General features: G+C 37.7%; 2 protein-coding genes across 3 annotated transcripts; both read left to right on the top strand.

The window, feature by feature from the left end:
- The first annotated feature begins 989 nt into the window (after nt 1-989).
- serpinf2a (serpin peptidase inhibitor, clade F (alpha-2 antiplasmin, pigment epithelium derived factor), member 2a) lies at nt 990-8272 on the top strand. 2 transcript variants are annotated; one of them, XM_058416490.1, is made up of 8 exons: nt 990-1253; nt 4703-4774; nt 5029-5266; nt 5350-5493; nt 5584-5772; nt 5963-6105; nt 6730-6931; nt 7216-8272. In XM_058416490.1, exons 2-8 carry the CDS (start codon nt 4718-4720, stop codon nt 7587-7589), a joined length of 1347 nt encoding a protein of 448 aa, XP_058272473.1. In that variant the 5' UTR covers nt 990-1253; nt 4703-4717; the 3' UTR covers nt 7590-8272. The 2 variants fall into 2 exon arrangements, with proteins under 2 accessions (XP_058272473.1, XP_058272471.1); XM_058416488.1 differs by lacking the exon at nt 990-1253 and adding an exon at nt 4482-4619.
- A 1731-nt stretch (nt 8273-10003) lies between these two features.
- serpinf1 (serpin peptidase inhibitor, clade F (alpha-2 antiplasmin, pigment epithelium derived factor), member 1) lies at nt 10004-15827 on the top strand. The gene is made up of 9 exons (XM_058416037.1): nt 10004-10138; nt 10215-10367; nt 11607-11690; nt 11773-11962; nt 12671-12826; nt 12917-13120; nt 13359-13498; nt 14859-15069; nt 15264-15827. Exons 3-9 carry the CDS (start codon nt 11628-11630, stop codon nt 15521-15523), a joined length of 1224 nt encoding a protein of 407 aa, XP_058272020.1. The 5' UTR covers nt 10004-10138; nt 10215-10367; nt 11607-11627; the 3' UTR covers nt 15524-15827.
- The last annotated feature ends 6422 nt before the right edge of the window (nt 15828-22249 follow it).

A 22249-nucleotide genomic window follows, 5' to 3' on the forward strand; every position in this document is an offset into this window, starting at 1 on the left:
GTGCATAAACTTTCTCCAGTTTATCTAATGGTCTGGCTGCACTTGCCAACTTGGTTACCTGGTTAATGTCCCTTTGGAGATGTTTGTCACCAGGCAGGTGGCTGTCAGGAGGCAGCCTGGTTTGTTTGTTTATTTTTAATACTCTGGACCAGATTCATAAGCAAGAGCATCAGCCTTGGCATTCTATTCTATTCAAGTTGTAATGGTTGAAAAATGACCTTGGAGGATAAGGATTTTGTGTGTCTAGTTTTCTGTAGTTTTTCAGGATGGTGATGGGACAGCAGTATTCCATGACCAGCTTGATGCCAACCTGATAATGGGTTCTGGATTTTCTGATTCTGCTTACCGTTAATACAGCAAGGCTAAGACGGAGATAAGTAGTTTGTTTTATGATTATTGTCTGGATTTGTTAGGGCTGATGGCTACAGGTGTGAATAATCAGGTGTTTGTTGGACTGGGAACACATTTGTGATGGTAGTTAGGTTATTCATGGCTACACGGTAGGAGAATAGGTGAAATTTCACGGGAAAGGAAATCCAACAGATTTTAATAACTGGTTAATGATTTTTGTTTTCTTTCCCCTTGGAAACCTTACTCATAAAGTACTGGGTTGAAACATTTTATTTCGGCCCAGTACAGTATAGCTATGTGACACTTTATTGGTGTGGCTCATGGTTAACAATTAAATTATTTACCAACAATGCTACCTGTTTCTTTGAGCAATATTTCAGTCAATTCTGTAATCGGCTCTGATTTTGCGTGTAATTGTCTCATTTCCAAATCCAAATTTCGAGTATTACCCCGTTTTCAGCAGGTCACACACGCCGATCACCCGAAATGACTCCCTGAACAGTGGAACCCCTTGCGGGAAGAGCAACAGTATGGGGGTTGGAGGCTTCAAGGTCCTGTGTGGGTGGAAATGGCAACAGTCCAGAGCACACAAGATAAGTAAATCGTAGGTTTCTAACTACCTTACAACTATTGTGCGATATTGAAGATACAATAAATCCTTACTTCATCGTTTTCAAACGTTTGTTCCACACACGCTCAACTCCGTGGCTGTGTAATTCTTTGAAGCTGATCTATGAGCCATATTGCAGCTTCATTTTTCCGTGTATGTATATGTAGGGAGACATAAATCAATGAGTAATAAAACATTAACCAGCAGTGGGGTGCCTGGAAGCCGTTGAGCTACAGCCGTCTATCCAGGAGCTACATCGCTTAAAATTATCACCAGTCCAAACGTGGGTTTGGTAAGTGTAAATACTTTTAATTTTGTCCTTCGAAACGGTCAATACGTGAGAAGTCACAAATTCGTAAATAGGTCTGAATTATGCGCTTTGCAGTTTAATATCCAAAAGCTATGAGTCTGGGCCTTTCATGAAACCTTTGAATACAGGCATGTAGCTTTTATGCATTTTGACAGTTCAAGTGTTTTAGTCACTTTTTAGAAGTATTTTTAGACTTTATCATATTGACTTCATTGTTTAAATAATCTGAATTAGGTGAACTTATTTTTTTTTTTTGCAAGAGTAATCAGACTTTCAGTAATCAGACCTTTTTTCGTTTTTATTAATTTAATTAATGTCAGTAATTAGATAACGAACAGATTTTTTCTGCTTTCATACAGAATCCATATCGTTTAACTCCGTAATAGAGGACTGGGGGAAAAAATGGACGATGCAAATGCAAACAAAGCTGTAACTGATTTGCATGCTTCTGTTTAGAGGAGCGTGGGTAGAGGTCACACTGGTGCAAGATCTCTTTTTTTATATTAAAGATTTTGATTTATGTAGTAGGTGTACTATTTAATGACAATTTTATGCAGAATTAAGTTTAAAGTTTAAAGTTTTCACATTAACTGCGTAATTTCTTGCATGTCTGGTCCTATACATTATTTAGACGTATTTCTTTTCTTCATTCCATTTACATTCACAAATTAAATCACTTCAGGTTATAATCTTATAACTGAATGGATAACAGTGTAAATTATAAGTATAAATATTTTAATCTGAAACATAATCAGAACAATATCACCTTTTTTATTTAGAATGGCTCTACTAATTAGTCTTAATTAATACAGTGTAGTGAAGTTGTGTCCAAACGATCCTGGATCTCTTTGTAAGAGGTGAGTTAGAGGGACACAACATGCAGTGTTTAGTCAGTAACATAAAATAAATGTAGTTTTGTGGCTGCCAGGAATTGTGTGTTAGGAATTAAGATCAAATGAATTGATTTACTGATTCACTTTATGGCCAAAAGTTAACAGACATCTGTTCATCACATCTATATGTGGGTCTGTGACCACAAATTTAGAAGCACACAATTATATAGAATGTCCCTGTACACTTTAGCTTTACAATTTCTCATCACTGGAATTAAGAGGCTGGACAATGTGTCTGTGCACAAAGCAAAGCTCCATGAAGATATTGTGTGGAGGTTAGGGTTGGACTAGAAAGAACTCGAGTGTCCAGCACAGAGCCCTGACTCTGACTCAACCCCACTGAACACTTTTAGGATGAGCTGGGACACTGACTGACCTCCAGACCTCCTCACCATGCTCCAAAAGCTTGTAATAAACAGCAGCAACATGAAGACCAACTCGATGATGATGGGTGTGATGGTCCAGATTCTTCTGGCCATAATGAGTGTTAAAAGGTCAGGGGTTTTTTTTTGTTTTTTATTTTATTTATTCAATCTCCCTTGCCGTGACCTACATGCAACAGTGATTTGTTAATTGCAGTCTTTTATTTGTGAATTAATTGTGAAGGAAACAATGCCTGATGCCTAATATTCCTCCTCTGAGTAACATGTTGCAAACGTAAAGAAAAGCCGGGGAAGGAAACGGATGAAGTGTCTTAATGTTGTGTGCAGTAGAGCATGAAGTCAAATGCTTTCAAGATCATTTTCAGTGTGTTGATTTGATCCAATAATTTGTTATTGTGGAAAATTACATTAAACAAAAACAGCTAATGGAAAAGTAAGGCTTTAACTTTTCAGATATTTCTTTCCATTAAAACGGAGGCAGGGTGATCTGAGATATCTGAGCAAATAATGATCTAACTTCATAATTACCTTCATTCAGTGTTGAGAATTTCATATCCTGCTCCATTTATGATCATTTTTAGTGTTGAGCAAATTGAGTGGATCAAATTATTTTAGAAAGGAATATTTTTACTTTGTTGTCTGGAGTGTAAATTCCTCGCTCAGCACTAGATGTCAGTAAGAGTGCTTTTAGACCAGTGAAAACCTGGCACTGACTTCACGTCCTTTACATCGATTTTGCAGTATGTACTCTCAAAGACTGCAATCTACTTGTATAATATATCTAAAATATACGTAGCAGAAGTGTGACCTAAATAATGTAAAGGGACACGCTAATGTTTGTCCTAAAACGTTGGGATTTTAGTTCAGTACTGTTATAATGTTCCTAACATTTGTAAGAAAACTATTGAACCATAATAATCTGAATAAATAACTGAAACATAAAATTACTACTTTTGACCAGTGTAGCTTAAAAATCTCATTCTAGCTCTACCAGAGATGTTTTATTTTTAGTCCCGCTCCCGCCCACTCTCGGAGGAATTCCGACCCAACCCGCCTGCTCCCACACTTTGTTGTATTTGAGAAACTAAATAAAAAAATTCCATCAGAAAATTTCAGAGTGAGGGTAGGTAAACCTCCTGACCATCCATACTGACACTCGATACACTCCTATGTTGATAAATGCAAGATCCTGTTGTGAGCTGGAAGTGTTTTCAGAAGAAACAGAAACGGACCTTCTTTCATGAACGTCAACATCTCCTGGAGACTGGACTGTAACTGAATATAGTTCCTCAGTGTTTGTTTTAGGGCTGTGGATAGGTGGATAGTGATTACATTTCAGTGTGACAAGACTGCAACCCAGTGATGAATGTGAAATTTACATTTATGGCATTTGGCAGACCCTTATCCAGAGCATCTCATTTTTATCTCACTTGAGGGTTAAAGGCCTTGCTCAAGGGTCAGCAGTGGCAACTTGGTGCTCCTGGGGTTTGAGCTCACAACCTTCTGATCAGTAGTCCAACTGCCTTATCCACAAGCCAAAAAAGCCTTGATGTAAGATAAGAACAATACAGTGAGGGTTTAGCTTTTCAACTCTGGATTTGTTTTTTAGAATTTGGTCTTGGGGCCCTTTAAAAAAAAGGTTTTCACATCTAGTGCGAACTTCGGATAATGTACCCATCATAAATAATTACATAACTGGCACATTGGAACATGTCAGTCCGTCTTATTTAGATGAATTATGCTGAATACAGCAGATTCATTGTTTATACCTGCTTTCAGCGGTATGGACTGCACTCCTTGTACTTGGATGGCTGTCCAGGTACAAGTCAAATCCCGTTCAGGTTCTTCCCTGTCAATGACTAATTCATCTCTAACATCCAGCAAACTTGTTAAGTAACAGTTTCATTAGTTGAACAGAATTGGGACAGAGGTGCAGCTTTTTGCCAAACAAAGGTGCCATCATTCAAGTGGTGTTAATCCTATTCATAGATTCTACTCAGATTCAAACAACTCCTCATCAACAGTCAATTCTCACCACTCTTCATTTTCTGCTGTTGTTATACATGAGCAAGGTTTGGATGAAAGGTGTAAAAGGAATCTGAAATCATTGAATTATCTGCAATATGTATGTAAATATCCTTCTGATGTGTTTCAGGTCAACGTGGAGAATATGAAGCTTCGTCCTTCACTGCTGATGCTGCTCTGTTTACTCAGACATGGACTGATGGTAAGACGAACCTATGAACATGATACACATTGTGTTTGTTATCTCTTATTATCTTATTGTTCAAAACAAAGTGAAACATTGGCAAAAAAAAAGGAACAATATTTAATAAGTTAATTAAGTTTAATAAGTGATTCATGTGCTAGCAAGTATTCTCAGAACAACTTGATCATTGGGTAATCTGTGATTAAACAAAACAGAGAGATGATCTTTAATGACCAACCGATCATTTTCTCTCTTTTTATACTAATTTAAAGGATGAAGTTTCTCCTGAGAACACCACTCTGGTCAGCTCTCTTCCATTTAATGGCACCAGTACTCCACACCAGGTTACGAAGGACTGCAACTTGAGGCTGGAGACTCGGCAGGCTCTCGGTGGCACTATAGCTCAACTGGGGCTAAAGCTATTGGAGAATCTGCAGCCTGGGCCTGAACAACCTAACGTGGTTCTGTCTCCACTGAGCATTTCTCTTGCTCTTTCGCAGTTAGCTTTGGGTGTGTGAGTCAGAGTGGGATTGATCATAATTTTCACAGTATTTAATCAGTTGATATCATTTCTAATGTCTTGCTTTGGTCAGGCGCGAGGAACGAGACCAAGGAGCGACTGTTAGGAGCTTTACATGCGGATTTGTTATCTGACTATTATGAAGTTTTAAGCTGCCTCCAAGATCAACTGATTGTCAAGGCCATTAAAGTGGCCTCTCGTATCTACCTCAAACCAGGTGAGTCTGAAACGGTACGTCGCACATTACCCTATGAATCTTAACAGATCTTACTATGGGATATTAGCGTTTGCTCTCGCACTTAAATAGGCTTTGACCTGAAGAAGGACTTTCTGGAAAGATCCCTTCAACTGTTCAGATCCGCACCCACACCGCTCACTTCAGTAGATGAAGTTAACCAGTGGGTCGAGGAGGCTACTGACGATCACATCAAGAACTTTTTGTCCGTTCTTCCACCCAATGTGGTCTTGATGCTGATAAATGCTGTTCACTTTAAAGGCAAGTTATAACTGGATATAATAAAAATAATGCTGTAACTGAGCAAACAGTTATTTGCATGATCTTAATTCCACGTAGTACTGATTTAAATAATGGGTTGATGTTCATAGACTAGAAAGTGAAAGTTTCTAGAATTTTTGCCTGCAAAAATGGGTTAAAATGTTAATGAGCTCTCATGTTTGGTGTTTAGGGGAGTGGAAGTCTCGCTTTGACGCTCGCTTTACCACCAAAGATCTTTTCTACATTGACAGACAGACGTCTGTAAAGGTGGACATGATGATGGGGTCCAAATATCCTCTCAGCATGTTTGTGGATGGAAAGCAAGGCATACAGGTAGTATGGCTTTATTCATCAAGTGCTGAGCACTGGGGGCATTTTCCCTCTCTCTTCTTTGGCCACTTTAACAGGAACAGCTATACCTGCAATTATCAAATCAGCCCAACATGTGATGCTAGGTTCACCTAAACATTTTTGGAGAAATGTCAATTGGTCTCTTTAAAATCTGTTTGTTTCCAATGAGAAGCTTTTCTGCTCAGCACTGTTATAAAGAGTGTTTATGTGACCTACCCTAGCCTTCCTTTCCGGCTATTCTCCTTGACCTCTGTCCCACAAGAAGTCTCAAGAATTTCCTCCTCCTTCTGATTATTGTGTAAAAATCCCAAGTCACCAGCTTCTGAAACACTCAGACTGGTGCCAACATGCATGCCACAGTCACTGAGATCATATTTTGCCCCTTACCCACTAACTGAAGCCCTTCACCTATGATTGTATTTCTATACAAATAAAAACTGAATTGAATTTAACTGATTTAAGTGAGTCAGTGTAATATTGAAATGTATACCTAAATAGTGTTTTGAAGTCTTCCTTCACTGTTCCTCCTAAATATGTTCTTGTAGCTTTAAACTCCAGCAGCGACACAACATGTTTGTTTCTTCTCATTTCCTTCCTCTTGTCTAGGTTGCTCGATTCCCTTTTCAGGGAAATGTAAGCTTTTTGGTTGTCATGCCCATGCCATCACAGAATTTGTCACGAGCAGCTGCCAACCTTAACATCTCCGATCTGTATGAACGACTGCCAAGTGAGATACCGATGCTGGTCAAATTGCCCAAGTTCAAACTAGAATATAAACAGGATTTGCAACAAGCACTCACAAGCATGGGTGAGAGATTTCATCTAAACTTGATAGAAGTTTGGCTAGTAATAATGTCATGCTCCAGACTGTTTAAAAAATGCACTTCTCATTGGTTCTTTGGATGGTTAAGAGATAAAAGAAATAAAATTCAACTTAAAACCTGTTATGAAAGGGAAGACGCTACAGGTTCCTCCAGAGCAAGAAAAATTACACTTCTAAATGAGTGTGCTGATAAACTAGTGTCTGGTTTAAGCTAACCAACAACACATCAAAATTTTCTCTTTGCATTTACTGGTTCTTCTGGTTTTCAGGATTGGGTACACTATTCTCTGGACCTGATCTATCTGGTATTGCCGAGGGTCCACTTGTAGTCTCGGGTGTGCAGCATGCCTCCAGCATAGAGCTGAACGAGGAGGGAGCTGAGGCCTCGGCTGCTACATCAGTCACTCTGGTCCGCACCATCCCCATTTTCGCAGTCAACATGCCATTCATCTTTGCTGTCGTGGATGACGTCTCGCACACACCTCTCTTCCTTGGTACCGTCACCAACCCGAATCCCGGAGCAACTGCCGAGTTAAGCGATGACCCAGAAACCTTTGGTTTTTTGAGCAACAACATGCCAAGCGATACGCCGCAGAATGATCACCCGTACTGGGATAACATGCTGCATGATGAGTCTCAGTGAACGAGGAAGCAAAGGAACTCCCCAAACATTAGAATTGGGGGGATATTTGGCCTGAGAGGAGCACAGAAAACACATGGACCTCTCTCAGTCACACAGTGTACCTACACATGCACGTTTTTATAATATGATCAACCGTAATGACACAGGACTTGGATTTGAAAACTAGCTAGATATTTAAACTAGCTAATGACTTTACACAAACGTTACAGTTTTATATTCCCTTTGTAATGAAACCTAAATCATGTATACAATGTTTTATTTCCCACCCCATTTTTGTTTGTGCTTTTTTCTTCCTTTTTTCTTCTTTCTTTGGTCATTGCAAACTGCATGTTGTCAGGAGGTTGAGGTGATGTAGCTTTTTCTCCTTCTCTGGTCTAAACCGTAGCAATTAAAATATCACGTTGAAAAAAGTGTTCTCATTTTCCATCTCTGTAAATTACAATATTACTGAAAAATCGAAAACCTTTTTTGAGTATGGATTTCTTGTCGACTTTTTTAATTGTATGTAGAACAGAATTAAAGATCAGATCTAATAAATAATTAGACACCTGTCAACATTCGTAATCTAGAGGGCGGAATTTTAATGGCGCATTGTAATTCGCTTTATTGTTTTGAATAACCCATTTACATGGCTAGAAATTCGTATTAATCTATGTAATTAAATGAATAGTTTTCAATACAGTGCTGTTGGTGTAATGATTCTTTCCAGGGTTTGGGGACAGCAAAACTAATAAAACTTCACCTAATATGTGGCTGTGGAGAATTTGCATGAGGACACGACCAAAAGAACTGAGTGAACGGGTTGGTTTTAAGAAAATATACGTTTAATGTGGTAGATGGTGTTGCATCAATGAAATGCTATCAGAAATGTTATCAGAGTCGTGAATTGTGTACAGATTGCATTGAGGGATTATAAAATGTTGTGTGTATATATATATATATATATATATATATATATATATATATATTTGTCACTTCAACACAGTGAAATTCTTCTCTTCACATATCCCAGCTTGCTAGGGTTAGTTAGGGTCAGAGCAAAGGATCAGCCACCCTGGAGCTGAAAGGGTTAAGAGCCACGCTCAATGGCCCAAAACTGCAGTGGCTTAGAGTTTGAACCTCTAATCAAGAAGCTTAACCATTGAGCCACAACTACCAGAGAAGACAGTACAAAAGTAGTATTCTAATTTGGTTAGACACGTTGTATAGAGGCAGTGGAAGGATTTATGTCAGGATAGAAATGACTAACTTTGACACAAGTGCTTAAAAACACAGTGAAGCAGTTCATTAAAGAGAGATGAGCAGTAGGTTGAGTGTTGCGTGTGAATAAAGCTTTGTGAATCACTTCAACAAACAAAGAAAGTAAATTTCGGCATTTCCAAATTTTAGTGAAACTGTGGTGAAAAACGTCGATGGGAATCAGGCTCCAGAAACCCGTGTAAAGTGCGTATGATTTAAAACACGGCTGTGCCACAGATGCTTAGCCCAGACTGTTCCGGTTAACAGCATGAAAGCATGCAGCACTGAAGTCTGGAAACACTATAATGTTGACAAGACCCAAAGCCGCCAAACACGCTAGGTTTTGGGCTCCTGGTGAAGGGTCATTTTCTGTACTGTGGTGTAAGTGAAAACCTAACAGTGTAAACAGGTTGTTGGTGCAAATGTATGTTTGCAGTTGGGTGGTCTCTACCCTTTCATTTAGCTTGCAAGGTAAAATTGAAGGTTGGACGTATGGGGATAATGACCAGTCAGTTGTGTGCAGAGTGGGTTTTAAAGTACATATCAGACATCTATGTAAATACTATGCATTTTAAATAAATAATCTCCCTGTCTGCATGTCAAGCTCTGTGCTTGCTAACATGATATTCAGTGACCTGCTTATGAACTTAATACGTGGATATGTTAAAGACTAGGTATAAGGGAATAGTGGTATAAAGAAAACCAGGATTATGGAGCAGTATATTAAAAGAAAAAGCTTGTGCACCACAGAGAGTAAGAAAAGTGTTCATATTTTGGGACTAGTTTCAGGTCTTTTGTGTTTTGTAATATGCGATTGAGTTAAAACTTGATGTATCAAATACAGATCCATCTAAACCAGTATACTGAACTACTGTTATGTTTTCAAATCTCAAATGCCTAATACTCACTATATTGCATACTATAAGTGTGATAGGCTCTTTAGTTTAAGGCTATGGCATTATAAATGTTGTCCTGCCCCTATAAAATCTATGGTTATGATCCGAAGGCTAGAGGGAAGCAGATGAATGTAGAAACATCCAAAATGAAGGGGTCAGAGATGCACTTGTGATAAACAGGAGTCTAGCTAGAAACAAAAGATCAATCTGAGCATTAATGACATGAAACAGACCAAAGAAGTGATAGTTGCTGGATGGAAAAGAGCAAGTACAGGTATTTGGATTTCATTATAAGAAGGAGAGGTGAGCTGAAGAGGGGGAGGAGCTTTGTATATAACACTATATACAGTGCGTGTATCATACTAGATGATTGACTCACCTTTAACGTGATCGGTAAAGGCAGGAAAGTGCTTTGTAAGGTTCTTTTTTTGTAATAAAAGATTGTTTTTTTCTCTGAAATGTAAGTACTAATCTTAGAATATTACTTTAGTCCGCAGAGTAGACGAAATTACACCTTTGGATTCGTCCGTGCTTGCGAGTCGATTCTTTTGAACGAGTCTTCGGTGAATCGCGACCGGACTGTGCAGAGGACAGCGGTGGCTCCTGCAGCAGTAAGGAACATTGCGATACAGAGGGAAAACAGGTCAGTATTTCGATGGTCGTGAACTATTTCCTTTAGAAAAATTATAGTCCTTTGCGAAAATCTTTGTTTTTGGTTACATTTGGAGTGTGTTTTTTAAGCTTCAGATGAGTTGTGAATGAAGTCGTGGTCCTCTCGTACCTCTGTCCATGCAAACTAGGTTTATTTTATTTTATTTTATTTTAAATAAGGTCATTGATCTAGATTGCTGTTAATGCATTTATTTTGCTTATTATCTTTCCAGTGATGTAATAATATCAGCTTATCAATTAGTAAGAACTGATTGCTTGGATATTTTAATCACAAATGCAAGAATAGTAAATAAGCCTTCTGAGCATCTGCTTGGAAGATGGATGGATAAGCCTCGAATCTGGTTTTTAATGGCTTGTAATTTATGCCACGTAATATACTCCAATTTACAAGTCTTATAGCTCTGAGTTATAACCAAACTCCTCCAAAACTCCTTGATTTTTTTTCTTGCTTTCATACCTCTGGCAATGGATTCAAAGAAAGATATTGCTGCCAATCACTTTCCATGAAGTTGAGTGGCACTTTAATAACTTCTGGTGGTTAGAGCAGTGTTAGCTCGTCATGGTGGAGTTCATGCGGTGGTGGTGGTGGTGGTGGTGGAGGACAAGGCTAGGTTGGATGGGTTAGCAGTGGGCTGGGGCTTCTGTTTCCCAGATGGATATTCATCATTCTCCCAGTAGAAAATTCTTAGCCAACTTTAATGACTAACAGATGTGCTGTTGAAACAAGAGCACAGACAGAGAGGGTGTGTGTGTGAGTGTGTGTGAGTGAGAAATTCTTGCAGAGGCACCCCTTTGACTTTGGTCCTATATAAATGGTCCAAATCGAAGCTAATGCAAGAGTTTTCCATCGATTTCCAAACTTTGGGATTTTTTGAGAAATGCTTACAATCAAACACACACATACACACACAAACCTTACCTTAGTAACCAAAATTAAGCCTTTTGGCTCTTTTAGTGTTTTTAATAATAATTCTCAAAAAACACACACACACGTTTTCAGTTAACTAACCTTCTAATGAACTGTTTGACTGCCTTTGCTTTGCCCAAGCAAGTAAGCTTGATTGCATAGCATGACTGGAAATACAGACTCCACCTGAAGCCTTGGGCCAGGGGCCAGGAATATATCACAGATGGATAAAACATGCTTCTTGATGTGAACTCTGAACAGTGTGCTGTCTTACAAAATGTAAACGTATGTTTGTATGTGTAGCGCTTCTTCACATCTCTCATAATGATGAGGATCATCTTGCTGTCCTGCCTTTGGGGTCTTCTCTCCCTCTCGCTTGCTCAACAGGTAGGTCTCCTCTTTTTCCGTTCAAATCCGTCTCCCTGATCTCCATGGCACACTGTTCTATAACCTTGTTATTGTCTTTCAGTCAGACACAGAGGAAGGTGGAGCCGACGAGGAGGTGGTCGAGCTCTTCACTACACCTCGCACTAAACTCAGCGCCGCAACCTCAGACTTCGGCTACAACCTGTTTCGTGCTCTGGCTGCCCAAGACCCAAAGGCCAGTGTCCTTCTGTCTCCCATGAGCATCTCAGCTGCCTTCACACAACTCTCCATGGGTATGCCTTGTAGCGGAAACAGTTTACTATCCTGTAATACCTATATATTCTTCCATTCAGTCCTATTCTTAAAGGTCCTGCAGATATTATTTTTTTTATGGGTTTTAAACTCCATCAACTCTCCTGTTAATGGTCAGAAGTCAAGGGATCAACTTTGGCTGTTCTGGCTGGCTGGAGATATGGAATTCCTTTCTTTCCCCGTCAATCGTTGTGACACTAGCCAAACATGGACATCTGTGAGCTCATGTATGCAGAAGGGGCAGATAGCATTTTTCTCTGAGAGTGTTTTACCAGCCCTGTGACCCAGCAGATGTAGTTGGCTGGATTGACGTGTCTCAGAGGAAGCTGTTGTATAATGGTTGAGATTTGGTTTGAGGCTTTGAATTGGTATCAAATATATATGGGGGTATGCAGCCATACTGGCCCTTTACACAGGGATGGCACAATCCATCCAGCACTGGATTTTCATTTACTCATGAAATCGAAGAATTATCAGTGAAATATTATCTGGACCATGTCATGTGTTCTGTATGGAAACAGAAAGTTTACCACTGTGATGATCTATACCAAAGGCAGCGCTGAAAGCTCTATGAGTATTAAGAACTATAAGTGGTCTAACTGTTTCAGAGCCCCTTCTTTTTCAGATATACGTCTGTATTGAAGATAAGCACTCTATGTGAGCACCTGATGCTTTGTGTGTCGTTTCAGGATCATCTGAGCGTGCGATGAAGCAGCTGCAACGGGTCCTTCGCTACCACACCCTCAAAGACCTACAGCTACACGACACTCTAAGAGACCTGCTTGCTTACCTCAGAGCCCCTGCCAAGGGCTTCAGCTCTGTAGAGCGCCTCCTGATAGGAAAGAGTGAGCATGAATTTGATAGTTGATAGTTAAGGGTTTTTTTTTTGTAAATCACATGTACGATCCTCTGTTCTCTTTCATCTTTGTCTTAAGGGCTACGTCCAAACTTGGAGTACCTCAACAGCATTGAGAAACAGTACGGCGAACGACCCCAAACTCTCATGGGCGGAGCTCGGGAGATCAAGCCTATAAATGATTGGTTTAAACAGAACACAGGGGGTAAAGTGGACCGTGTCCTCGGAACCAGTCTCCCACGTAATCCAGCAGTGGTGCCTGTCGGAGCAGCCGCTTTCAAAGGTCAGCGGTGCCTTACTTTTTTTTTTTTTCATTTAATAGCTTATACCTGTATAGTAGTCATTTAACATATTGTTTATGCTCTGTCAGTAAAGACCTTTACCTAACTATACCTATAATTTATTCTCTCTGCTAATACTCCTGAGAGCTATTTCATGTTTGATTGGTTCATTTATGTTACATTGCGCATGAAAAATACTGTGATGAGAAAATTGATATAAATCCAATGATTTGATTATAGGAAAGTGGGTAACCAGGTTCAGCCAGGCTGGTAAGAAGGAGGAGTTCCAGCTGGATGGAGAGGCTCCAACTACCATTGCCATGATGAAGCAGGATAATTACCCCGTAAAGTTGGGCATCGACTCGGACCTTGGCTGCACGGTAAAATAATAATAATAAAAAATAAATAGCACCATATTTCAATAATGATGGCAAAATATCTATTTTCTTAAATTTCATGGCATATAGTCTAAAAATATTGAAGTATTACGATGATAAACTACTGAATTTGCTGAACTGACCAGTCCAAGTGTGTCTTAATATTCCAATAAGGGCATTTGATTGGCAAACTGTGGCAGTACGGTGGTTGGCACTGTGGCCTCACAGCAAGAAGGTCCTGGGTTCGAATTCCTGGTTTTGTGGAATTTGCATGTTCTCCCCGGGCCTGTGTGGGTTTACTCCGGTTTCCTCCCACAGTCCAAAAACATGTACATTAGGTTGATTGGTAATTCTAAATTGCCCATAGGAGTGAGTGTGTGTGTGTGTGTGTGTGGTTGTCTGTCTATATATGACCGTCCCTGTGATGGACTGGCGACCTGTCCAGGGTGTACCCCTGCCTTTCGCCCAATGTGTGCTGGGATAGGCTCCAGCAGATCCCTGTGACCCTAATTAGAAATAAAGCGTGTATAGAAAATGGATGGATGGATGGATGGATTGGCAAACTGGTTTAATAAAAATCTCACACTCACTAGATTAGTTTTGTTGGTTTGAGTTCACTGATTAAAGAGAGGCTTATTATTCAAACCTTGAATTATATTTTCTGTTAAAATATATATGGGAAGCACAAAGTACACTGAGGGAGTAGAACACAACCGATTAGTTGTACTCTGAAGACTGTTGATTGTTACGTCCAGGACCGTTAACTAAATTTGCTTTCCCTGTCCTGCTGTAATAGAGTACATGATGACTTATTCTCACATTACAAAGAGTGGCATTCAGTTAGGCCACATTTGAAAGCAGCAGCCGCTTACAGGTATATGGGTATAGATTATGTTGAGCAGAACGGCATTAATAACTAAATTATGTCAAGAGATCTCAGTTAAACTATGCTATCAGACTACGCACTCAGTCTAGCAGCTCGTTGTATCTTTTAGAGTTCCTTTAGACGTACATTTGTTCAAAAGACTCAGACTTTGTATGGCAAACAATATCAATATCCTAATGTGTTCACTCGCTCTCCCAGTATATCTTTGCGATATATCTTACAATACACAGTGTGTGCATTTGCTGATGGATATCTCAGTAATTGACCTGTCAGATGCTTCCCCTTCACTGAAAATCCTCATACAGTGAGCATGGGGCAGCGTTATTCCCACCCCAGTGGGCCTCTATTAGTGCTTTTTATCCAAACAATAATAATTCTATGGAGCTACGACATATGGAGCAGTGAGCTCCCTGAAAAAATACCTTTCATGAATCATTATGAATAAACTGGCTTTGTCTGTCCCATTTTATGCCACAGATAGCACAAGTTCCCATGGAGGATGGAGTAAGCATGTACTATTTCCTGCCAGATGATGTGACTAAGAACTTGACTCTGATCGAGGAAGCACTGACAGCCGAATTCGTGCAGGACCTGGCCAACACTCTGCATTCAGTACAGGTTCAGCTCACACTTCCTGTACTCAAGCTGGGATACAGCACCGACCTCTTTGGCCCCCTCTCCGACGTAGGTAAGACGAGCCAGTTGTGGTTTGGAATGACTTGCTTTCAGTCTTTAAGCTTGCATTTTACACCAAATGTATTCCTCAGAAATTTTACTACAGTATTTTGCACATTTCTCTCCTCTGCTTTTTCCTTTCGTTCGCACTTGGACGTATTATATGCCCCGCTTTTTTGCCCACATTCCTCATCTTCTCATTTCAAGGACTATCCGATTGGCTGAGCACCCCAGAGCTTGACAAAATCACATCTCAGCCAGTGAAGCTGACCACAGTCCGTCACAAGGTTGTCATGGAGACGGCGCCGGAAGGTAGCCAGTATCCCAGCACCCCCTCGACTCGCAACAGCCAGTCCCTTTCTTACAGCGTGAACCGTCCCTTCGTCTTCTTGATTCGTGACGAGCCATCGGGCGCGCTTCTGTTCATCGGAAAGGTACTCAACCCACGTGACCTGGCGAGTGTATGAAAGCAGCATACACACACAGATGCGCACAGGTACATAACGCCATGCGTCGCTATACCACAGAGCTGCAGGCTTCTACACTAACATCGGGCTTAAGTTTAATGAACTTTTTCGAAGCTCCAAATATGAACACGACAATGCACTCCTGTGTTTCAACACATTTACGGTGCATGAGAATAGTTCAAGCAAAGCTTACCCAATACACAAACACGCAAGCATAAACAATGAATACGCACAAATTCCCAGAAATCATTAGCAGCAAGTTATGAGGTACAAATGTTTCATATTGTGTTTAACAACAGCGTCATACACATTCATGTCAACAAATATTTCTGATCCCAAACATTTCAGGTGAGCGGTGCATTTAAATCGTAGCTTCTAGATAAAAAAGAGTATTTAGATTCTGCATTTGAGTGCTTTCTGAATTAACTTTCAGTTAAATGTAACGCATGCATGACTTTTTAGCAGTGCTGTATGTATATTTCCCAGCAGAAATCATCTGAATTTGTATATTAAGACAAATAAAAAAAAAAAAGGCAAAACATCTGGTCTGTATGATGTGGTGTTTGGTTTGGTTTAGTATTTTGTGAACATGTGTATTTTATTACAAAGCACATAAACCGTGCAGGAGAAGTGAACTCTTGCTCTCTGTGGGGGGTTTATTTTGTGTAACCCATAAGCACTGATGTGAGGAGCTGAGTGAGTCAGTTCGGCTCCAAGAATCACAGGAAACTGATGCGTATGTGATATTTTCTCAAGTCTGTTATAAGTTACATTAAATACAGAATTCCATAAGGAATAGGAATGCGTTTGATCAAAAGTATCCGAGACATCATGTGCCAAACAGACCTTAAAACCAGGAATAATCCCAAAGATGAAAGTCGGACACATCTTGCTGTCTGGTCCAGCGTTTTTTGTAAGAAATTCCATGACGCTTGTCCTGACAAACTAATTCACTTCAATTCAGGCTGCAGTTTAGCATTTTAAGAAGAAATATCCTTCTCTATCGTTTTTTTCCAGCATCGTTTATCCTAATGGTAAACGAGTGTCGGGGTTTTTTTATGTCAAATGAAATAAAGTAAACAACAGTTTTGCCAAATCGGCATGTGTTTTTCCAGTCAGGCCTGGAGCTGCGTTTGTTCTGGGAAAGTTTTCAGCCACCTCTGGAATCTTTACTCGGTGTTGTGTGGAAAATTCTCTGCAGATTCGTCAGAGAGACCAACAGCAAGTGGAGCTCTTACAGGTTTGAAACTTTTACGAGCGCTTCATTGAAATTTTCACTGAAAATGAAAATTTCAAGTAAAGGGACTGTCCACTTCGGATTTGTTGGCACTTTTCAAGAGAATTGCACGTTGAAATATACGTTACATGACAAGATTTCAGTTTTAAACAGGAAGTATGTGACTAATGTGGTACAGGAGTCAATTCCTGACTACATCACGAGTCACGGATAGGGCATGTGATGGACACACCTCCTGATTTTGCATATAATCCAACACTTTTTAACAGATTTTACACACACTGACACTTTATTTATGACTTTAATTATAGCCACTGTGATTATTTTATACAAACACCACCTAACTGTTCATCATACACATCTAAAGTACAGTTAATCTGTACAAAAACCTCAGTTTTAGTCTTAAAAAGGTATCTATATTTATATTCAAGCTTTCATATCTGTGAGTCTTCTGCTGCTCTTGTGTTAAGGCCTGATGTTGTGGCTGTTTGTGACACCAAGCTTTCCTTTGGGGGATTAATAAACTCTGTCTTCTCTACTAATCTATATAAATCTATTAAAACTAATGTTCATTACAAACCAAGTCATGAAATAAACTTTTGAATACTTGTAAGTACTATTTATATTCAGAATTTTGTATATTCCTGTAAAGCTGCTTCGTGACAGTATGTTTATTCCAGTCTTGTATATTCAAAACTGAATTGAATTCTATTGAAATTATTTTATGGCAGGAAGTGGACACATCATCCCAGGATTTAGCTCCAACACAGTAAGCAGGATGTTGATGTTGAGCCAGTAGACGAACAAAAGATCACAATGTTTTTCCATGGTTCCATACCCAGCTATTTGGAACAACTGTATAAAAAGAAGGTTAAATGACCAAAAGTTTCCTTTGCTCAGCATCAGCACTTTTGGTAATAACAGGACTGAATATACTGTATATGGAAAATGCCACATATGAAGCAAAAGATATACTGGAGTACTGAATCATCAACACTTTGGCCTGGTTTGTGGGTGAGGTTACACTGGTTCTTCTAAAAAATGATTGAATCATGAATTGGAAGGACTTGTGAACACTATTTTAACCCTAAACCTGGGTAACTAAAAGGATATAATTGGGTTATGATCGCAAAGTGACGTCAAATACACGACCAAGTTCACATGTAAAGGGTTGTGTTTTGTTTAACATATTTATTTATTTATTTATTCATTCATTCATTATTACTTTTATTTATTTATTTATTTCGTTTAGGGTTTTTTTTTACATTTCAAAATATAGGTCAAATATATATATATATATATATATATATATATATATATATATATATATATATATATATATATATATATATATGTATATATACAGAGAGAGAGAGAGAGAGAGAGAGAGAGAGAACAAACAAATTACATAAATAAATAAATAAACAAATAAATAAATTGAGATAGATAGATAGATAGATAGATAGATAGATAGATAGATAGATAGATAGATAGATAGATAGATATGGATTGCAGAACAGAAGACTATTATAAATGAAATGCAGATTTTTGTAATCGTGTGCAATTTACACGCTCTGTGCAAAGATTCTGGCTGAGGTTGTGGGTTTTGTGTAGAAAAGTCCAAAAAAGTCCAAGCTCTACTTCTATGTGTTATAACATTTTAACATTTTATTCATAATAGTCATCTGGCTCTGCCACTTATCCATATTCATCTACACTATATTGCCAAAAGTTTCGGACACCTCTCCAAATCATTGAATTCAGGTGTTGTTTTTCAGGGGTTGGGCTCGTCCCCTTAGTTCCAGTGAAAGGAACTCTTAATGCTTCAGCTTCATACCAAGACATTTTGGACATTTTAATGCTCCCAACTTTGTAGGAACAGTTTAGGGATGACCCCTTCTTGTTCCAACATGACTGCACACCAGTGCACAAAGTAAGGTCCATAAAGACATGGATGAGCGAGTTTGGTGTGGAGGAACTTGACTGACCTGACCTCAAACCGATAGAACACCATTGGGATGAATTAGAGCGGAGACTCTGAGCCAGATCTTCTCATCCAAAATCAGTGCCTGACAACATAAATGTGCTTCGAGAGGAATGGTCAGAAATTCCCATAAACACACTCCTAAACCTTGTGGAAAGCCTTCCCAGAAGAGTTGAAGCTGTTATAGCTGCAAAGGGCGGGACAACTCCATATTACATTCATGTACATGTAAAGGCAGGCATCCCAAAACTTGGCAATATAGTCTATCTATCTATCTATCTATCTATCTATCTATCTATCTATCTATCTATCTATCTATAAATGTATGGGTTTTTTTTTCTGTATATATTTTTTAACCTTTGTAAATAGAATCACCTCTACAGGTGTAAATCTAAAATATATAAAATAAATGTATAAAGTTATTTATATTTATATATAATTACTTTGACAAATTTCAGATATTGCTTAAAGGTCTTAAAAGGAATTTTTCAGCTTTGTCTGGATCTTGAACACACCTTTATATACAAGTTCTGCATACACTACATTTAAGAAGAAAAAAAACTCCACACATTGTCCCAATAGGATCAAACTTAGAATATCAGTTATTGCACATATTCATGTATTCACTTAATATATTCACTTTTTATATATTATATATTACATATATTAACAGTTGTTTTTGTATGATTGTTGCAGTGTGTGTGGGCGGATGAGTAATCTCTTCTTTCCTCTGTATCTGAGACATTTTATCTCAGAATTCACAGGAACGGGAATATGTTTTCTGAAACGAGAAAATCATGCCACTTTTTAAATTGACTCCTTTTCTTCTTTCTTTGCCTCCCTTACATTACATCAATATTCTCAGCAGTCTATTTTGATATCCCTTTTCTGTTCCCCTTTCTGTTGGATTATTTCACTTGGTCTGTGTGAGCAGTTTATTATTGAGGAACCTGACTTCTGACTTGAAACTTCCAGCCAACTCAGGACTCGCCCTTTCTGTTTGACATCTTTTTTCGTAAAATGAATTGTCATACAGAGTGAAACAGTAAACATTAAATCATACTTCCTCAAAGAGATGTAAAGGAACTGTGTTTCATAGTTTAACCATAAAAATCTAGAAATTCTTGTGGTCATGATATTCCTTTTCAATTTCAGTAAAAAGTACATGTGTGAGTGCGTTATTTTTGCCTTTTTTAGAGCAATAAATTGCTAGCTTGGCGTCCATGTGAGGTAAAAATAAACCAGAACAATCCTGCATTCTGGATGAGAGCACATGGGGATGATGGGGAAATCGCGAAGAGCCGTGGATGTAATTCCTTATTTGACCAGAAGGTGTCGCCAAATGATGGGATTCAGGTGTACAGACGTGTGAGAATTCCAAAACGGACAAAATGTCTGGAACTCAGGAAGACCATTATTGCTCCAAACTGAAAAATCTAAATAAATTAATAGATAATAATAAAAAAATAATAATAATAACAACAACAACAATAATAATAATATTCAAATTCAAATTTTATTTGTCACATACGAATCATACTCAGTACGACATGTAGTGAAATGCTTTTTATGACTGTCCTACATTTGAAGAAAGAATTTAAAGTGTGTGGACAAGAAAACTATAGGGATATAGGTAATAATATATATTCATATATATATATATATATATATATATATATATATATATATATATATATATATATATATATATATATATATATATACACACACACATATAAAAGTAAAAGTATGTATATAATATAAACATAAATAATTATTATAATAATAATAATAATATAATTATATAATAATAATATGATAATATAATATGATATAATATTTATAAAAATATATAAATAATATATATGTATAAACATTTATAATATATAGTATATAGTATATACATGTATGTAGATTTAAAAAAGATATATATAAATATAAATGTAATGACAATAAATAATACGATATGTGCAATGTGCATACATAAGATATATATATATATACATATGTATATGTATACATAAGGGAAAATATAAATGTCCAATTTTAACAGGAATAACAGTATCTGTAATACACAATATATGATATCTAATAATAATAATAATAATAATAATAATAATAATAATAATAATAATAATAATAATAATAATAATAATAAAGCGATGTCAAAAAGCAGAACAAAATTCTGAAAAATGATTATTAAAAACCAACAACAATTTTTACATTTTACAATTTTTTTTTACAAAAAATTACATTTTATTTAGACATAACACAACTTTAAAAAAAAAAAAAAATTATTTTATTCATTTTTATTTAGACATAAACTTTAAAAACCACCAACAAAACTTTATTACAATTAATTTAGAAAGCTCTGAAGGAAGAATCTGCTCCTGAATCCGTGAATAAAGCTGTGAGTCAGTGGATCCACAGGAAATGATGCAAAATATTGATAAACGTGGGAAAATAAAATTCTCGCTCTTGTGAGGGTTGATTTACGGCATCATGTTGATTGCCGGCATATCATTTAACACATCCATTGGGTTTCTTAAGAATTATGTGATGAATGACCAATCCCTGACAATCTTCACAGATCCTGACAAGCACACGCACGACTTTGGAATTATTCAGTCTGTGTTTAATAAAAACAAGCGAATGATAAAAGTGAATTTAGTTCAGGGGGAAACTCTGAGATTCTGTCTAAGGAAGAAGTATGTTTTCAGAAGAGGAGTGCAGTAAGACTCCAAATATTATCCTAAGTCACTGAAAAGGATTGTGTTTCTTATTTTCTTCTTTTTTTTTTACACCAGCATTCTACAGAAGCTGTCCAGGCACATATTGGTTTTGTCAAACATTTTGTTCTTAAACAGGAAGTCTCAGTGTTTTTTTTTTTTTTTAATGTTAGCTCCATTACGCAATAGAAGGGGAGACAGGACAGGAAATGGATCAGGCTCAAGCTATGTAGAAGACATGTTTCTGACACATTTCTAAATCATTTCATTATGTTATAGAGGCTACATCATGTCAATCATTTAAACATGTTATTTAAGTATTTAATAAAGTGCATTATGGTAGATAAGTGTGTTAGTTTATTACTCATTTAATATTTATGGTTTAATAACATGACAAAATTACATGATGTACAATTGGGTTTAAGAATCCACTCTGGGTGTCTGGGGTTTAAATTTTTTCCATGAACCTGATCCATTTTTTCAGGTTTTTCCATTTTTTCCTGAACCTGATCGCTTCCACTGAAGCACATGATCGTATTATCTAATAGTGTCAGGATTGTCAGGTTTTTCCACAAAGAGAGAGAGAGAGAGAGACATGCCAAAATCCTATGCTCTCAGACACTGCTACAAAAAAACAATCCTAAGCACATTCTTTTATTCTGAATATTGCTCTGTTGTGCAATAACACAATCAAATCAAACATCTTTCATTTATCTCTATTTATGTAAGTATATGTATATGTACAGTATGTACAGCCTTGGCTACTATGCTATAAA

This window comes from Hemibagrus wyckioides, linkage group LG18, assembly GCF_019097595.1.
Source record: "Hemibagrus wyckioides isolate EC202008001 linkage group LG18, SWU_Hwy_1.0, whole genome shotgun sequence".
NCBI lineage: Eukaryota > Metazoa > Chordata > Actinopteri > Siluriformes > Bagridae > Hemibagrus > Hemibagrus wyckioides.

Bases quoted from the DNA above. Each gene is read 5' to 3' on its own strand.
- serpinf2a (XM_058416488.1), top strand. The intron at 5,494-5,583 runs GTGAGTCTGAAA...GCACTTAAATAG, and splicing joins TCGTATCTACCTCAAACCAG to GCTTTGACCTGAAGAAGGAC. The intron at 6,932-7,215 runs GTGAGAGATTTC...TCTGGTTTTCAG, and splicing joins ACAAGCACTCACAAGCATGG to GATTGGGTACACTATTCTCT.
- serpinf1 (XM_058416037.1), top strand. From the start codon at position 11,628: ATGATGAGGATCATCTTGCTGTCCTGCCTTTGGGGTCTTCTCTCCCTC. The intron at 13,121-13,358 runs GTCAGCGGTGCC...ATTTGATTATAG, and splicing joins CGGAGCAGCCGCTTTCAAAG to GAAAGTGGGTAACCAGGTTC. The intron at 13,499-14,858 runs GTAAAATAATAA...TTTATGCCACAG, and splicing joins ACTCGGACCTTGGCTGCACG to ATAGCACAAGTTCCCATGGA.